General features: G+C 49.1%; 1 protein-coding gene across 1 annotated transcript in view; it reads left to right on the forward strand.

The window, feature by feature from the left end:
- The first annotated feature begins 652 nt into the window (after positions 1–652).
- Positions 653–19,072, forward strand: part of ENTREP2 (endosomal transmembrane epsin interactor 2) — a 150,463-nt gene continuing 132,043 nt past the window's right edge. Inside the window, exon 1 of the mRNA XM_035131777.3 lies at positions 653–939. Within this exon, the coding sequence (XP_034987668.3) occupies positions 679–939 (261 nt within the window). The 5' untranslated portion in view covers positions 653–678. The remainder of the gene's footprint in view (positions 940–19,072) is intronic.

Genomic DNA, 19,072 nt, shown 5'->3' on the forward strand with positions numbered 1-19,072 from the left:
CAGCTAGGCTGGAGCTGGAAAGGGGGGGGGGAGTTCAGCGTCCATGCAGAACTAGGAGGGAGAGCGGGGGGCGTGGGAGGAGCGTCCTCGTCTCTCTCCACGCCCCCCTTCCCGCGGCTCCCCCCGCAGCGCTGCAGCCCGTGCGGAGCCTCCTCGGCCGCCCCCTCCCTGCCCCGGGGCTGCGGCTTGCCAGGGGCGGAGGGAGGCGCCTCACACCTTCCTTTCTGGGCCGGCCAGCTGGCTGGCATTGGGTAACGCCGGTGGCTGGAGCGGGGCGCGGAGGCAGCGGCGGAGGGAGCTGTGCCGCTGCAGCACCTGCCCGCCGGCGCGGAGGATCAGCGGCGCCCGGAGCGGGAAGGAGGTGCTAGAGGCGGAGGCGGCGCCAGCCAGAGCGCTTGCTGCGGTAGCGGCGGTAGTAGCGGCGGCGGCGGCGGCGGCGAGGCAACCCGGCTGAGCGGAGCCTCGACCAGCCATGCCGCCTGCGGAGTGGCTCCGGCCGCGGCCGAGTGCGCGCTGAGGGTCCCCGGCGGCCATGGGCGAGGGCGGCAGGCGGCGGCGACGAGGGCGGCGCGGGCCCCGCGGCTCCCCCGCGCGCTGCGCTCCCGGCCGGCGTCGTCTCGGGCTAGGATGAGCCGCCCTTGAGAGCGCCGCCGCCGCCGCGCCCGCCGGGCCGGAGAGATGCCGCCGGCCGGGCGAAGCAGCGCCGCCGCCCCCTTGAGGATGATGCCCATCGGGGCGCCGCGCTCGCTCAGCCCCGCCGCGCTGTCGCGCAGTCTCTCCCGCCTGCGCGAGTACCGCACCCGCTCGCGGATCATGCTGGCCCTCGGCGTCACCCAGATGGTCCTCGGCTGCCTCATCGTGGCCGTCAGCTTCGCCGCCCTGGCGCTCACCACCTCGGCCCGCGTCCGCCACTCGTGCCCCTTCTGGGCCGGCTTCTCGGTAAGGCACTGTTTTCCCGCCGCCCGGCAGGGCCTTTCTCCGCGGTGGGGCGGGCGGGATGCGCACCAGAGGCCAGGCCGAGAAAGTTGGCTTGCCCCTCGGCCGGGGTTTTTTTGCCTTGCGGAAGGAGGACGGGCGAGTTGCCTTCGGGTCCTGCTGGCGCGCTTCTCTCTTAGGAGGATGCTGCTGCCGAGAGCCGTCTGAGAGGAGTAGAGCCTCCAGGTTCCGGAGCAGTCTACCTCTGAGGATGGAATGCCAGGGACAAGAGACACGGGGAGGGATGTTCATCTTACTTCTGGAAGGTGGGTCCTTGGTTTGACCTAGGAAGGCTGATCCGGTATTCTTAGACGGGTCTCCCAGCCATGCTTTGCCATAGGAGGTATGGGGGAGCTCCTGCCTTCAGAAGTTCAGGCGCAGTCTATCGGTGAACATCAGGTGTTGGGGAGGCAACAGGAGGGCATTGGCTACGTCCCTGGTTCTGGGCTCCTTGGTGGCATCTAGTTGATCACGGTGGGAAGCAGGATGTTTCACTAGGTTGATCTTGAGTCTAATACAGAAAGCATTTCTTAGCATTGCTTAGGGCAGTTTTCTCATCCCTTTTAAACCTGTGCCCTAACAAACACACAACACACATATGCTTCAACTCTGGCTCTCCTAATGATTTTGTCGAATTTCGAAATGGATTGGAATTTTGTGGTGTTTATTTTTTAATTTTAGATGCACCCTGAGATCTTCATATTCTACCTCCTGTGAGGGTGGGGTGTGACCCCTTGTTGAGAATCGCAGTTTTAGGAGATGCCAGCTAGAGATCTCTGGGTTCCACTAGGTGCTTCTCCTGCTGCCGCCTTCTGAAGAAGGATTTAGTGTAACTTGATTCAAAATGTATTCTCTGAACTTGGTTTTGCACCCACTTTGTACTGCATCCTGGGCAAGGGCACTGGGATAATTGTTGTTGTTTAGTCGTTTAGTCGTGTCCGACTCTTCGTGACCCCATGGACCATAGCAGGCCAGGCAGCAATATTATACCTCTCCTCAGAATTTCAGTTAATTTGACAAAGACCTTGCATTTACAGAATTCATAGCATAAAACAATACAGACGTTAACCTTGCTGAAATGAATCATTGTTTTATTTTCATGCATTGGACTGAGGTGTTACCTTCTCTTTGTTCTGCTCTGTTTTCCTGGAGTATTATTTATTTAAGAACTAGGAAGAGTCAAGCTCTTCAACAGGGTAAAATCCTTGCTTACCTGGAGATAAAAAGATTGTGAGCACATATTGTGAGAGCCTCCCCACCTGGACTCTCCCAGCTGAAGGTCCTGCCCTGAGAGAAAGAGGTGCCTCTCTGTGCATCCCAATTTAGCTGAAAGGACTTTTGAAGCACCTTTAATAGATGGGCTTAAGTCCAAAGGAGTCAGTTTAACTAAATGGGGCTGTTACACTGGAGGAGGCGCTCCAGATTTGACCAGTGTCAGGGGACCAAGCCATTGTAAGGGGGTTGTATTTTGTGAGTGGTCACTGTGCTTATTTTACATACAGAGCAGTTTTACATGAATTGCTTGTATTACTGCATTTCATTGCTGTCCAACTCCCATCTTTTACAATTCTTCTACACCCCTGTATGTATTGTTTATTATTTATTTATTATTGCATTAAAACCCCACCTTCTTTTGCCCAAGGAGCTCAGGGTAGCATACATGGGTATCTTCCTCCTCTTCATTTAATCCCCACAACAACCTTGTGAGGTAAGTCAGGCTGAGAGGCAGGTCTGGCCCAATGTCACCCTGTGAGCTTCGTGACCAAGTGGTAATTTGAACCCTGGCCTAGTCTGCCACTCTAACCACTACACCACACTGGCTGCGTGCCTGTCCACGTAAAGCTTATGCCATCATGACTGTTAGCCTGCAATCCAAATGGCACGTACCTGAGTGTGAGCCCCATTGACTCAAACAGGATTTACTTCTAAGTAGCCATGGTTAGGACTGTTAATTTTTTAAAATTTATTTTTTTAATGCAAATTTGTTGCAGGAAGAAATTTGTTGCAGAAAGGCTACCACAAGAGCCTTTGTCATTTTTGCTGCAAAGCAGCTCAAACAGTTACACCACTAGAGAGAATTCCTGGTTTATCCACCTTCCCTGTTTCAGATTGCTCATGTTAAGATCCTGGAGATTTTGTTTTCTTTTAAACAAAAAGTTTGAATTGCCAGTTTCAAGTAGGAAATGTCTATAGGACGGGATTCCTACTGTACTGGCAAAAGGAGGGAATGTGTTGCTTCACTTCTGTGGATGAACTGAAGTAGTTTGAAGAGGTTTGCAGAATAAAATGCCCAGGGTGAATGGTTTGTCCTCTGAGCCTAAGCATGAGTTGAGTTGCAATTACTACTGCTGAGGATCATATTTTTTATTAATCTGTTAAGAAATTGCCCAAGAGAAGCAGATATTCACTACTGCTTTGCTTTCACGCTCTTTTCAGCAAACAGAAGGGAACTTTGAAAAAATGAAGCTAGATCGCTCAGTATTTGTAGGATTTGTTAAAAGGACATCTCTTAGCTTGCTTGGTGTTAATCCAGACTGTTTTTAAAAGTTTCCTAATGGCAAAGCCCTGAATGTGTGCTTCATTTCATTACCTAAATATAGCAAATATTAGAGAGGACTTGTGCTGTTTTATTTAATTTTTCATCCAGTGAAGGTGGGGAGAGGGTATCGCTAGGGAAATCAAAATGTATATATGATGGAGTTAATGTTGGAAGGAAAAATGACTTTATTTGCAAATCAAGTTTTACTCTTATTCTGATCCCCCTCCCACTACGGATTCCATTTCTGTCTTGCTTTCTTCCATGTCCCCATGCACCTTTCTGTGTTCCTTGCAGAGTAATGGATTGAATAATTAAGTTCCATTCTGGAGCCTTCAATGCTGTAAAAACATGGGCATGCAGCTGAAGGCAGGCTGGGGCCCAGAACTTTGACTCAGAACTTCAACCCATCAGCACCCACTTAAACTGGCATTATTGAGTTGGAAACTGCTTTACACCTTGACGTTTGGGAAATTGCCATCCTGTGAGGCTACATCAAGAGAAGTCTAGTGTCCAGATCAAAGGAAGCCACAGTCCCACTCTCTTCTGCCTTGGTCAGACCACACCTGGAATCCTGTGTCCAATTTTGGGCACCACAATTTAAGAAATGTGTTTACAAGCTGGAATGTGTGCAGAGGAGGGAAGACCAAGATGATCAAGGGTCTGGAAACCAAGCCTTAGGAGGAATGGTTGAAGGAGCTAGGTATGTTTGACCTGGAAAAGAGGAAACTGAGAGGAGATAGGATACCTGTAATGGTGCTGTTGTGGCTACTATTGAGTAAAGATGCCCAAGTCCGCTCTGTCTTTAAGAGTTTTATTGTGCATAGTATTTACTGTGCAGAGATAGCAGAAAACATGACCTCTCAGTCACTCGCAGAATCCGGGAGTGGACGTATCCTGTTGCGCGCCCAGCATAAGAGTTTGGGCCCCCCGAAACGCTTCTTCCCGACCTTACGTTTGGTGGCGCGACTTAATTTGGGCGCCGGAAGGGGCTGCCTGTTCCCCTCCACCTGTTGGTCAGGGCATTGCAATGGCTCTCTAGTATAGCGGAGCCCTGACTCCTCCATCCCACTAACTTCCTCATTTCCCCCACCTGACCCGCCAACCAGTCCAACCCCCTGCCAAGCAGGAAACACCATCAAAGCATTCCTGACAGATGGCTATCAAGCCTCCGCTTGAAGACCTCCAAAGAAGGAGACTCCACCACACTCCTTGGCAGCAAATTCCACTGCCAAACAGCTCTTGCTGTCTGGAAATTCTTCCTAATGTTTAGGTGGAATCTTCTTTCTTGTAGCTTGAATCTATTGCTCCGTGTCCTCTTCACTGGAGCAGCAGAAAACAACCTTTCTCCCTCCTCTATATGACATCCTTTTATATATTTGAACATGGCCTCTCATATCACCCCTTAACCTTCTCTTCTCCAGGCTAAACATACCCAGTTCCCTAAGCTGTTCCTCATAAGGCATCGTTTCCAGGCCTTTGACCATTTTGGTTGCCCTCTTCTGGACACGTTCCAGCTTGTCAGTATCCTTCTTGAACTGTGGTGCCCAGAACTGGACACAGTACTCCAGGTGAGGTCTGACCAGAGCAGAATACAGTGGTACTATTACTTCCCTTGATGATGCTATACTCCTATTGATGCAGCCCAGAATTGCATTGGCTTTTTTGGCTGCTGCATCACACATAGAATCATAGAATCATAAAGTTGGAAGAGACCACAAGGGCAATCCAGTCCAACCCCTTGCCAAGCAGGAAACACCATCAAAGCATTCTTGACATATGCCTGTCAAGCCTCTGCTTAAAGACCTCCAGAGAAGGAGACTCCACCACACTCGTTGGCAGCAAATTCCACTGCCAAACAGCTCTTGCTGTCTGGAAATTCTTCCTAATGTTTAGGTGGAATCTTCTTTCTTGTAGCTTGAATCTATTGCTCCAGGTGAGGTCTGACCAGAGCAGAATACAGTGGTACTATTACTTCCCTTGATCTAGATGCTATACTCCTATTGATGCAGCCCAGAATTGCATTGGATTCTTTAGCTGCTGCATCACACTGTTGACTCATGTCAAGTTTGTGGTCTACCAAGACTCCTAAATCCTTTTCACATGTACTGCTCTCAAGCCAGGTGTCTCCCATCCTGTATTTGTGCCTTTCATTTTTTTTTTGCCCAAGTATAGTACTTTACATTTCTCCTTGTTAAAATTCATCTTGTTTGCTTTGGCCCAGTTGTCTAATCTGTTAAGGTCATTTTGAAGTGTGATCCTGTCCTCTGGGGTATTAGCAACCCCTCCCAATTTGGTGTCGTCTGCAAACTTGCTCAGGATGCCCTCAAGCCCATCATCCAAGTCATTGATAAAGATGTTGAATAAGACTGGGCCCAAGACAGAACCCTGTGGCACCCCACTAGTCACTACTCTCCAGGATGAGGACAGAACCCTCTCAATCCTGGGTGCATTACTGCCATGCAGAATTCAGGTGTTTCCCAGCACCCACCTCCCCACATGTCTCTCCACCCAGGCTAGCAACAGGCATGGGTAATTTATATTTTAATTCTAGACACTACTGCCCCAGTTTGTGTTGCTCACCAACCTCTTGCCCAACCTCTTCTTCCTCTACAGCTCTCCCCCGCATCCTCTCACAGCTCCCAGAGCAGGGTCAACGATGGAGTTGGCCTGAGCATGTGGGAAGGTACTGAGGGATGAGTAGGGAGGTTTCAAGCGCTGTGCTTGGCCCCTGAGTGTGGGGTCCCCCACACCTTCAGTTGCAACTCCTTCAGAGCAAATCTGAACAATTTCCTCCATAATGCAAATGAAGACCAACATTTAGAGTAGAAATTCATCAGCCACAAAGATAAAGCTGAGGTGCACATATGGAAGCTCTAAAAATAAGCACTGGATGTCATCATTCCAAATGGCTTCTCTCCAGTAAGACTCAGCAGTGCTTTATCTATCAAGAAAACTGGGTCCAATTCAAGCCTTGAGAGTTGCGCTCTGTTTGGGGGGTCCTGATGTTTAGCTAGTTTCTGGATATCAACTGGATTTGTTCCTGGAGGCAGATTTGTTGCCTCTTCTCTCCCTGCATGTCTCCCACAGACTGAGCCTGGGAGGAGAGATGGGGTTTGTGCAGGTTGATTTAAAGACTGGTTCTGTGCGATGTGGGTGGTGCTCTGGTCAAGGAATGGCTGGCCGTAAAGACTCTGCGCCTACTTTCCCAGTCAGCTTGTAAATTACACACATTGTCAAGTCCTCCTGATATTTATAGGCAGCTGTGCTAGAAATAAGAGAATTATGTCCATGTTGTGCTTTGGATGGCTGTTCCACCAAGAGTTTTTGTTGCTCTTTTGTCCAGTGGGTAAACTGGGCTGTGGAATCAGAGCACTTTCCATTTGACTTAATTTTAACCATCTGGTCCCTCTCCTGACTTCTTCTCTGTGACCAGGCTCATGAGATACGGTAGGTGAAATCACTTCAAGCAGAAAGGCAAACAGTTGCCCTGAAGCTGGCGCTCTCAGTTATTTCCTGACCTGGTAATAATCAGGGCTATGTGCATAGGCCATGGCAACACGGAATGAGGAAAAATACATCTTTATGTGAATCTCAGCTTTTGTTTAACAAAAAGAAGGGTGTGCTTTTAGCCCTCATGGATGCAGATATGTACTAGCTGATTGTGCATAGGGTATTTACCATATTTTTCGCTCCATAGGATGCACTTTTTCCTCCTCAAGAGTAAGGGGAAATCTCTGTGCGTCCTATGGAGCGAATGCCATGGCTCTGGCAGCGGGATCCCTTGGCTGCCGCTGCAGTCGGGAGCTGAGGGATGCCTCCGCCGCCAGTGCCATGGCTCCCGCCCATCCCTCCTCGCTCCTCCCTGCGCTCTAGCCAGGAGTGGGTTAGGGTTAGGTGCCGCCGTGCAGGGCAAAACAATGAGCGAGCGAGTGAGAGAAGCATGCCTCTTTGACCCCATCGGGGCTGGGCGTGTCCGTGCTGCCACCGCCACTGCTTCCTGCTCACCAGCTCCAAAATGGTGGACATGCTGAGTCACCCTTTCCACAAGGATTGGGATGCAGGTGGAAAGGGTAACTCTTCCAGCCTCGGCACGTCCACCATTTCGGAACCGGCAAGCGGGAAGCGGCGGCAGTGGCACGGACATGCCCAGCCCCATGGGGTTAAAGGTACATGCTTCCCACGCTTGCTCGCTCTTTGCTGGGCAAGAGGCGCTGTGCCTCGCCCAGCAAAGAGCGCGAGCGAGTGAGTGTGCTTCTTTAACCCCATCGGGGCTGTGCCTGTCCATGCCGCTGCTGCTTCCCGCTCGATGGCTCTGAAATGGTGGATGTGCTCTTCCAGGCTCGGCGCGTCCACCATTTTGGAGCCAGTGAGCAGGAATCGGCGACGGTGGCACGGACATGCCCAGCCCTGATGGGGTTAAAGGGACATGCTTGCCTCACTTGCTTGCTCGCTCTTTGCTGGGCAAGAGGTGCTGTGCCTCGCCCAGCAGAGAGAGAGAGAGAGAGAGAGGAGCAGCGGTTGGGAGAGGCACTGCATTTGCTCCTTTGAGAGGCAGGTGGTGGTGGCCAGTGAGCAGGAAGCGGTGAGAAACTGCAGCTTTTCGGGCCGCCGCCCGCTAGGCTTCCTTGACAACGGGCAGGGAGGAGAGCTCCCTCCTCCCCTCCCCAGCGTGAGAGCCAGTTTTTCGCTGTGCACGGCTGTCCAAGCCAGAGCCATGCGCAGCGGGAAATGGGGTGTCGGGCAGTTTGGGCTCTTGGGCCACCTCCCTCCTCCCCACCGGCTGTCAAGGAGGCGGCCCAAGAATGGGTTTCCCGCAGCTACCAAGTCTGCCCCTGCCAGAGCCGGCAGCAGCATCCCCTGCCTCCTCCAACACCAGCGGAAGCGGGGGGGGGGGGGAGAAAGGGGCAGCCTGACAGCATCGCTACGGGGCTACCCCTTTCTCCACCCCTTTCGCCGGTGTCAGCAGGGGTGGGGGAGGCAGGAGAAGCCCGGAAGCATCGCTACCGAACTTCCCCTGCCTCCTTTGCTCCCCCTCCAGCAGCCCTCCCCTTTCCTGGTTTTCCTTCTGTAAAAACGAGGTGTGTCCTATGGTCCAGTGCGTCCTATGGAGCGAAAAATGCGGTAACTCTGATAAGTAACTTCCCAACTACATGTGGTCACCTCAGAGTGCCTCCTAAAAAATAATGTCATTTTCTTTTCCTGGTACATCAGTCTTTTGCAGGCCCTGCCCACTGAGTGGTGGAAGCCCAAGAGGGGGCACTTGCCTCGCCTCTGCTGCCCACCCTACCGTCTCCAGCAGTAGCAGAGAAGTGCCAAATCTTGGGAGATCTCATAGAACACATGAAATCTTGTAAGACTTTGGCAAGATCTCACCAAAAACTACTGGTGCTTCGCTAGAATTGTCCAAGCAACAAAGTAATTTGAAATACTTGTGAAAATGCATCACAACATATTTAAAACTGGCAGTTAAAATATAATTTGCCCTGGCAGCAGTCCAGTGGCTAGCCTCATCTGTACCTCAGTCTCCAGAGGTATCTAGATCAAGGGAACTAATAGTACCACTGTATCTGGTCAGACCTCACCTGGAATACTGTGTCCAGTTCTGGGCACCACAGTTCAAGAAGGATATTGACAAGCTGGAACGTGTCCAGAGGAGGGCAACTAAAATGGTCAAAGGCCTGGAAACGATGCCTTATGAGGAACGGCTTAGGGAGCTGGGTATGTTTAGCCTGGAGAAGAGAAGGTTAAGGGGTGATATGATAGCCATGTTCAAATATATAAAAGGATGTCATATAGAGGAGGGAGAAAGGTTGTTTTCTGCTGCTCCAGAGAAGTGGACACGGAGCAATGGATTCAAGCTACAAGAAAGAAGATTCCACCTAAACATTAGGAAGAACTTCCTGACAGTAAGAGCTGTTTGACAGTGGAATTTGCTGCCAAGGAGTGTGGTGGAATCTCCTTCTTTGGAGGTCTTTAAGCGGAGGCTTGACGGCCATATGTCAGGAATGTTTTGATGGTGTTTCCTGCTTGGCAGGGGGTTGGAGTAGATGGCCCTTGTGGTCTCTTCCAACTCTATGATTCTATGTAAAGCCTGTTACGAAAAACACACATAATTAAAGTGTACAATAAAACTGTTGTGTGTCTTCAAGAGCTGGCGGAATGCCAATATTGATGGGGGCCTCTCATATTTCAGCAGGAGAAGCATTCCACCAGTGAAAAAACCCACCTAGGTGTTACAACAAGCCGATGATAATTGTGTTCAGTAGACCTCCCATTCAGGTTAGCATCTATTGCATTGCAGTCTTAATCCCTGAGATGCTTGCTAATTAGGTTTTGTATCTGGTTTTATATATATAAATACATCAGGCTGTTGGCAGGAGACAAATACTGGAGGCTACATCTTTCTAGCTAGCACCAGATGGACTGGTCTAAATTTGGAACTTTGTTAGTATGTGATGAATTCTGAAATTTTTGAAAGTGTCAGTACTCTTTTGTTCTCCCTGTTTCAGGGGCAGCTTGTAGTTTGATCAGTTGCCTTTGGGAAAGAGAGTGCTGGAGCCTTAAGTTTCCAGACGGTGTTTATCCATTAGACAGCATCAGTCCCCCAGAACCCAACAGCCCTTGTGGCTTTCCAGAGATGTCTCTTACTAGTCACATGCCAAATTCAGTCTCTCTCTCACTGTTTTCCTTAGGTCTTACCCAGGTAGATGCATACAGTACATGTTTTACCAGCTTGTGTTGGTAAGACAATTACGGCCATTCCTAGATCAGGATAGTTTGATCAGAGTTGTCCATGCATTGGTAACCTCATGGTTGGATTACTGCAATGCACTCTTATGCAATGCACCTGCACCAGCTGGCCAAGAGGCTGCAGCTGGTGCAGAACATGATGGCTAGGCTGCTTGTGGGGGAAACCACACCCAGCACATAAGAGTTTACTGGCTGCCAATTTGCTACCAGGCCAAGTTCAAGTTGTTGCTACTAACATACGTCACTATACACATCAGGACCAGGTTACTAGACAGACTGCCTTATCCCTTATCATGCTCCCAGTAGATCACTGCAGTCTTCAAAAAAGTTTCTCCTGCAAGTTCCAAAGATTTCAGAAACCTATTCCGTAGTAACTTGGAGAAGGGCATCTAGTGTGGATGCTGCTGTTCTGTGGAGCAGTATCTCTGTCAATAACCTTATCTGAACTTTTTGGAAATACCGGTAGTTGAAAACGTTTCTGTTCCAACAGGTTTTCCCAGCTGGATAAATGGACCTTTCACTATGAGTGCCCACTTGTTAGGATTTTAAATGAATTATTTAGAATCATAGAATCATAGAGTTGGAAGAGACCACAAGGGCCATCCAGTCCAACCCCCTGCCAAGCAGGAAACACCATCAAAGCATTCCTGACATATGGCTGTCAAGCCTCTGCTTAAAGACCTCCAAAGAAGGAGACTTCACCACACTCCTTGGTAGCAAATTCCACTGTCGAACAGCTCTTACTGTCAGGAAGTTCTGACTGTCAGGAAGTTCCTATTTGTATTTGTGTGTTTAACTTTTTAATTATCCCATGTGTATTCTAGGGGCTATCAGCCATAGAGGCCATTAAGCAAACCCCTTTGGCTAATAAAATGCAGCAGGTTCTTGAGATATCATTTTGCATGTATCCAAAAGGAGTGTTCCCAACACCGGTATTTCTTAGGGAGAGGAGGGTATGCTGTGTGACTGCAGAAATATGACCAGGCCAGTGAGATATTTCTGGGTTGCAGCAAAGCTCATTAATGGGTTCAAGAATATTACTTTGGATGATTTTTGAGTGTTGATATGTAATCAGCACACCCAGAGAACAAAGTTGGATGGGCGGTAGAGGAGAAGGATAAACGAATGCATTCAAAATAAATACAGTAAGCAAACAAACTTGCACGGATCATGAAAAGTGGCTTTTCAGTCCTATATTGCAACAATTTGTGTTCATGTCAAGACTGAGAATTGTTCCTGTTTCTCCCGGCTCCTCGCAAATCTGCAATGTTAAATGGCTTGTTCAGCTGGGCCTGGCATGATGGACCCTTGATCTCTCTGCTGCATTTTGCTGATTATTCTGCTCTGCCTGTCTGTGCTGGGTGTTGAGATTATGATGCTCGCTTGGGCAGCTGCTGTGTCAGCAGTTCTGTTCCTCTGCCACTGGAACATTTCAGTCTCTACTGAGATATGTGTGTGGTACTTGGGATTACTGCAGTACACTCTCTGTGGGGTTTCGGTTGTGCTTGATCTGGAAGCTGCAGTTAGTGCAAAATGCAGCAGCCCAGTTGCTGGCAAGAGTGAGACACTGCTCAGAGATCTGTACCGGTTGCCCATCTGCTACCAGGCCAAGTTCAAGGTGTTGCTATTGGTCTATAAAGCCCTGAACAGCTCTGGTGACTGGTGTGAGGATAATGTGTGTGTGTGTGTGTGTGTGTGTGTGTGTGTGTGTGTGTGTGTGTGTTGTTTATGCCACCCTGATGTCCATGGAGGAAAGTGTAAGAGGACAAAAAGGCCATTAATAAGCAAATTATCCTCCAGGGATCTCTGGATGGTAATGGCATTTTTATCTTTGTAACTAACCCTGTGAGATAGGCCAGGACACAATAATTAAATAAAATATTGGGGGGGGGGGGTTGGCGGCCCAGGTAAGCCAGGCCCCACATAATTGATCACATGACATGACACACCCACCCCATTTGAATGGCAATGCCCATCAAATTTGGGGGGCCAGGCCTCCTCAAATACTTTATGGGGGAGGCAAAGAACCCTCGGCCCCTTGGAGTTAGCTCCTATGCCAAGTCGGGAGAAGACGTCTCGCCCAGAAATGCCCAGGCCCAGGCCGAGCAGAATCTGCAATCTTTGTCGTCTTAGTCTGATATGTTGTTCTCATGCCTTAAGGAAATGGCTGGGCTGCTGTGGAGACTTGTTAGATTCAGTCAGCTGGAAGAGATTCTGGGCCAACCTGTTGCATCTTGCAAGGTGTTCAGTCTCTAAGGCAGGCTGTGCTTAGAGAGCAGGAGAGGTCTCTGTGCTTTGGGCCATCGCCATTATTTCTATCCCTGCTCGTTTCCATCTTAATGGGTCCCCCCCCATTAGGAATGCTCGTAATGGACATCCGTTCAGCCGGCTGCAAACCTCTTGCCCATTACTTGAGATGAATAATGTATTAAATGCAACCTTGCAGCCGCTTACTTCATGGCCGTGACACACTGGCTCGGAGTGAGCGGCTCAAAGGTTGCAGCCAATCTCCTGTGGCTCAGGAGATGCATTTTATCCCTTCCTAAAGTGGAAGTGTGTTAGCACTGGCGCAGAGGTACATTTTGAGCTGGCGATGTATTATGAAGCACAGCCTTCAAAACTCCAGGAGGCACTATAATTGTGAGCCCTCTGGTGAGTGGCTGGCTGGCTGCCTGGCTGCCTCCCCTTTTGGTTCCCTTTTCCCTCCAATGGCAGAACAGTCCCACTTGCAGCCTTGGTGCCTCCCCTTAACTGTGGTGCCTCAGCCCCATGCAGGGATTGTGGCTGGGCTGTTTCTCTCTTCTCCCTCTGTCTAGGGAGGACTCGCCTGCCTCCAAGAGGAGGAATCCGCAGGGCACATAGCACATACCTATTACTCTCCTTGACTGCTCCTTTGCCCCATCTCTACCCCCCCCACACACATAGTTCCATGTTTCCGACATTTTGATATATGACTAAATCACAATGTTTAGCTGGTGATATATCGTGATGTTGGGAAACAGATATCACCCAGCCAGTCCTAAGTGAAATGGTCAGCAGGTTGGCCTTTGCCTGTGGAAACGTGGATTCACATCCTGGAAGTTCCCTGAGTGACCTTGGGCCAGTCATTGACTGAACCTAGCCTACCTCACTGGGTTGTTGTTGTTGTTATGAGGATAAAGCAGGGTGCCCCCCCCCCCAGACATGCCCTCTTGAGCTCAGGAGCTCCAGCAGATGATGTCCTTGCTTCTGTTCATTCTTGCTCTGCAACACCACAGCTGCTTCACATTATAGAGGAGCTTTGCAAGAGGCAGGCTTTGGGAGCATGTCGTGCTCAGGAGAGGCAGACTGTCCTGGCTTTCCCCAGAGAATCCAGGGGTCTGTAGTTTAGAATAATAAGAGAATTTCTAACCACTTTCTCTCCATCCTAGGACCCCCCCCCCAGGGTTCCCTTGGAAAAGGTGATAACTGTTAAATCAGCTTCAAGGTCCCACCAGACTAGTATTTTCTTTTTGTGTGTATATTCTGCAGCATTATTTATTATTATTATTTATTAAATTTGTATGCTGCCCTCCATTTGAAGATGGCTCACTACATAGGGTGGCTCACTACATAAAAACACAAATTGCAATGCAAGAATAATACATTAGTGGTGGGTAAACACACAATCTAAAAAGCCATTAAGGGCAGGGTGGGGATGGGGTTTTTAGCCATACTTGTGCAGCCATTGTGGGTGATGCTATGGGTCTGATCCTGTGAACCTACACAAGTTTTGGAATTGTGATATTTCGTGTGTGTTTGCCTCAGATGTAATGTTTACTGTCCAGTGGATGACATTCTAAATGTGTATATGTATTTTTTATTAAAAAAATTATTTACTTGTTAAACATCAAGTTGGGTTATACAACATTGCAAAACATCTGCAAAGTGACCTGCATGCCCATTTCCCCCACAACTGTTTCCACTTTTTGGCATCCCTCCTCCAACGCTTTTATTTCAAAAGGTCAAGACTTAACCTAGAGAAATCTAGATGTCTGGAGAAGGAACAAAAATTATGAGGGAGAGTCGTGTCTGTGACTGGCTATGTGCCTGCTTTAGAGTTGTTTGTGCGTTTCTCCCCTCGCCTGATTTTTTGTGGTTTCCCCACCATTTCTGAAAAATTAGGGGGGGGGACTGGGATTTCCCCCCATTTTTTCTAGGGTTTACCCCCACCCCCACCCCTTTGCATCTCTAGATGCGCCAAGTGTCTGATTCAGTACTATAGAACAGTTCATATGTGCTTGACATGTAGTATGTATTCATTGATTTATTATTCATTACGCTTACATAGCATCTTCTCCTGGAAGTCACTGCTGGCTGTGTCTTTCTCCAAATGGTGAAGCATCTGCTTTGCATGCAAAGGGTTCTAGGTTCAATCCCCAACATCTCAGGTAGGGCTAGGAAAGTCTCCTTCTTGAAACCCTGGAGAGCTGCTGCCAGTCAGTGTAGGCACTACTGAGCTAGATGTGTTAAGATATCACTGGTTGCTTTGGGAATTTCTCTTGCTAACAAACATTGGGTTTTTCACGAGTGGAAAATTGTGGTGCAAGAGCTCAAGGTTTTTGGAGGCTTTGTTGCACAATAGATTGTGCAGCAAGGGCGTAGCCAGGATCAAAACTAGGGGGGGGCAAGCCATGATCATTCAGGGGCGGGGCCACAAAGTGGGAACGTGGGCGGGGCTACAGGGCCAGCTGGCCTGGCGATATCGTGGCGGCGGCAGCGGCCACCTTGTGCTTCTGGGGCTGGCAACGGCGGCGGCTACCCTGCTTGGCTGGAGAGGACGGGAGGGTCGGGCAGGCAAGAGGGGGTGACAGGGTGGGCGAGGGCAAGGCAAGGCACGGCCGCAGTCACGACGGCTCCGAGGCATTGCTGCATATCAGCATAATATTTCAACCATGTTGTGGGTTCAAGCCCCACCTTAGGAAAAAATTCCTGCATTGCAGGGGGTTGGACTAGATGACCCTTGAGGTCCCTTCCGACTACAATTCTATGATTCTATTGATATATTGCCATAGCATATGCATGATTCTGCTTTCTTGAATTGTCCTAGGCATAGCAGCCAACTCCTAGAGGCCTAGGTGCCTCCCCCCCCCCAATTACTAGTAAATACCGTATGTGAAAGAGTCATCCCCCCCATGTTGATGGGCTTTCTATGTGGGGCTTATCTGCCCCCCCCCATATTTTATTAAGAATGGAAGAGGGAGGGAAGGAAGGAAGAAATAGAGAGAGGGATAACTCATATTTGTGGGTGCCTCTGGGTGATGCTGTGAAGCTGGAACTCTGCAGCAAGAGGATGGGAGGGTCGGGCAGGGGAGAGGGGGTGGCAGGGCAGGCGAGGGCGAGGCAAGACAGGGCCGCAGTCACGACGGCTCCGAGGCGTTGCTGCATATCAGCATAATATTTCAACCATGTTGTGGGTTCAAGCCCCACATTGGGGAAAAATTCCTGCATTGCAGGGGGTTGGACTAGATGACCCTTGTGGTCCCTTCCGACTACAATTCCATGATTCTATTGATATATTACCATAGCATATGCATGATTCTGCTTTCTTGAATTGTCCTAGGCATAGCAGCCAACTCCTAGAGGCCTAGGTGCCTCCCCCCCCAAAAGAAATTACTGGTAAATACTGTATTTTAAAGAGTCCTCCCCCCCCATGTTGATGGGCTTTCTATGTGGGGCTTATCTGCCCCCCCCCCCAGTATTTTATTGAGGATGGAAGAGGGAGGAAAGGAAGGAAGAAATAGAGAGAGGGATAACTCACATTTGTGGGTGCCTCTGGGTGACGCTGTGATGCTAGAACTCTGCAGCAAGAGGAAGATACCGGTACACCTGTACAGGAGCCTTGTAAGCAGCTTTCTCTCTGCTTGATTTACAGCAGGCACGTCCAACAGGTAGATTGTGATCTACCAGTAGATCACTGGATGTCTGTGGTAGATCACTGCTAGATCACTGGCACCCCTAAAAAAAGCTCACCCAAATTTTTCCTCCTCCCTAAAAAAAGCTGAACTATGACCTGAAGCCCTAAACAAAAATGGGCCTCCCTCCCTCCTAAAAGAAGCTCAACAAGTTTGACCTAAACCCCCCAAAACAGGGCTTCCCTTCCTTAAAAAAACTCAACAGCTTTGACCTGAACCCCCCAAAAGGGGGTAGATCACTCCCAGTTTTTAACTCTGTGAGTAGATCAGAGTCTCTTGGGAGGTGGCCACCCCTGATTTACAGTATACAGATGCAGGAGGAGGGGCAGACTGGAACACCAATGCTTTTTATAAACATCACTGTGTCTATCATAGCTACAGCCCCCCCTTCTTATTCACTTCCTTTTAGCCTTGCAGGGCCACCTTAGTCAAATTGAATCCTCTGCACCCTCATTAAATCGCCAATAGAACTGTTAATGCGATCCCTGAATGCCCATTAACAACTCCCACTGAATAACAATAGGGTGAATAGGGTGGACCTTGCCTGAAGGGATATTCTGCTCCATTGTCTTAACTGCTTAAGTACTGGTAGCCACTTTGCTTTATTTATTTGATGTGTTTTTGTTACAGCTGTGTTCCCGCCCCCAGCAAGTGGAGAGCTGCTCTTGCTAAAGCAAAGCCCTTTCCACTTCAGTTTTTGGAGGGGCAAAGTATTGGTTATGGTCTGTAAAATACAATAATTTTTTGCTTCTAGGGGGGGCAGCTGCCCCCTCCTGCCCCCCCTGTCTACACCCATGTTGTGCAGTCTGTTGTGCAACAAGTTTTTCCTGTTGGCGCTGGGTTCCTCTGTTGCACAGCACTAAAACTCACCCACCAATTAGCACAGGATGCTGTCAGTGGACAGAGAATACAGTACTGGAAAGAGCCTTAGGTTTGCTTAGCAAGTTCACTCTTTGTGCGCTCTCTCTCTCTCTCTCTCTCTCTGATTGCTGTGCTCTTATGGTTCTGTAATCCCTGCTTCAGCAAGTGCATTTAGCACATAAGGATTTTTTATTTGTTCCTAGAGGTGAAAAAGAGCCTTTGGCCAGAAAAGATAAGGGAGCATTTGCAACAGAAGCAGGTCTGTAGACAGATACGGGCTATTAGCATAAAAGCTGTGTCCTGTTGTCTGTTAAGGACCTTTGCTGCCTGTGTCCCTTAACCTCAGCTGTGAATGAAGCAGCTGGAAACATAAATATTGGGCAGCGCCACTGGAAAGCCATTTCCCCCAGGCTATACCTGGCAGTAGCAGATTAGGGTTGCTTTAAGCATTCACTTATCTTCATCTCCCCCAGGGGATGAATAGAGAGAGGCAAAATAAATGGTAAGCAAACTGAAAGGGAATGATAACATTTGACACTCAGTCTTCAGGCAGATAGTGGCCTTTGTTAGTTTTTCAGCTCATCCCATGCTTTGCATGTAATAAGAACATAAGAGCCTGCTGGATCAGGCCATTACCCATCTAGTCCAGTATCCTGATCACAGTGGCCAAACGGATGCCTGTGTGAAACTAGCAAGCAGGATTTATGCACAAGAACCTTCTCCTCTCTTGCGGTTTCCAGCAGCTGGTACCCAGAAGCATGGCTGCCTCTGACTGTGGAGGCAGAACAGAGCCATCCTGGCTAGTGAGTGGCTCTTGATAGCCCTCTCCTCCTCCTCCTCCTCCTCCTCCTCCTCCTCCTCCTCCTCCTCCTCCTCCTCCTCCTCCTCCTCCTCCTCCTCCTCCTCCTCCATGAATTGGTCTCCTCCAAGCTGGTGGCCATCGCTGCCTCCTGTGAGAGGGAGGACCATAGTCTAACTCTGTGCTGCATGACTAAGTATTTTCTTTTATGTACCCTGCTTCTCCAAAAATAAGACGTAGTCATATAATAAGACGTAGCAGGATTTTTAAGCATTCAAGGAATATAAGCCATACCCCGAAAATAAGACATAATGATAGGCGCAGCAGCAATGCCAGCCGCGGCAGGAGGAGAAGGGGGGAAAAAAAGGACATCCCCTGAAAATAAGCCATAGTGTGGGTTTTTTTAAAGGAAAAATAAATATAAGACGGTGTCTTATTTTTGGAGAAACACAGTATCTATTCTGAATCTTCCAACATTTAGCTTCGCTGGATGTCTCTGAGTTCTGGTCTCTATCCACTTTCTCCATGCCATGCATAATTATGTTAATTTCTGTGTCCAGATGAAACTCTTTTTATTTTTATTTTATTTCTTCATTTCTATCCTGCCTTTTCTGCGAAGAGCTCAAGAGGGCATATACTATGTCTCCTCCCCACTCTCCATTTTATCCTCACAACAACCCTGTAAGGTAGGTTAGGCTCAGATACCGTGACTTACCTAAAGTCCACCCAGTGAGCTTCATGACTGAGTGGGGATTCGAACCCTGGTCTCCCAGGTCCCAGTCCACCACTCTAACCACTATGCCATCTTTGCAGCAAGTCAGGATTCTCTGAGTGTGCCTACAAGATGCACACCAAAGTGACATTTTGGTGACTTTTGATGAAGACCCCCACCTTGGGAACCTTTGTGCAGTGTTTGGCATCAACAACTTGAAAGGAAGCTAAACCTATGCCCCAAAATCTCACCAATGTTCTGTTTTGGTCTGCCATCTTGATTCAAAATGGTGCCCAGCACCAGGGTAAGGCGGTTTTGAAGTCTGCCTCCTGCACCTTGGAAACCCTTGTGCCCAGTTTGTTGATGATATCTTGAGATGTGGCAGAACTTGTGCCAAAAAACTAGGCAAAGTCATGCCAAAGTGGCGTTTCGGTCTGCCGTCAGAATGGTACCCAGCATCCACACATCGACACGACCCCCACCCCACCTCAGGAACCCTTGTG

The sequence above is a fragment of the Zootoca vivipara genome, chromosome 13 (genome assembly GCF_965207765.1).
Source record: "Zootoca vivipara chromosome 13, rZooViv2.hap1.1, whole genome shotgun sequence".
Taxonomy (NCBI): Eukaryota; Metazoa; Chordata; class Lepidosauria; order Squamata; family Lacertidae; genus Zootoca; species Zootoca vivipara.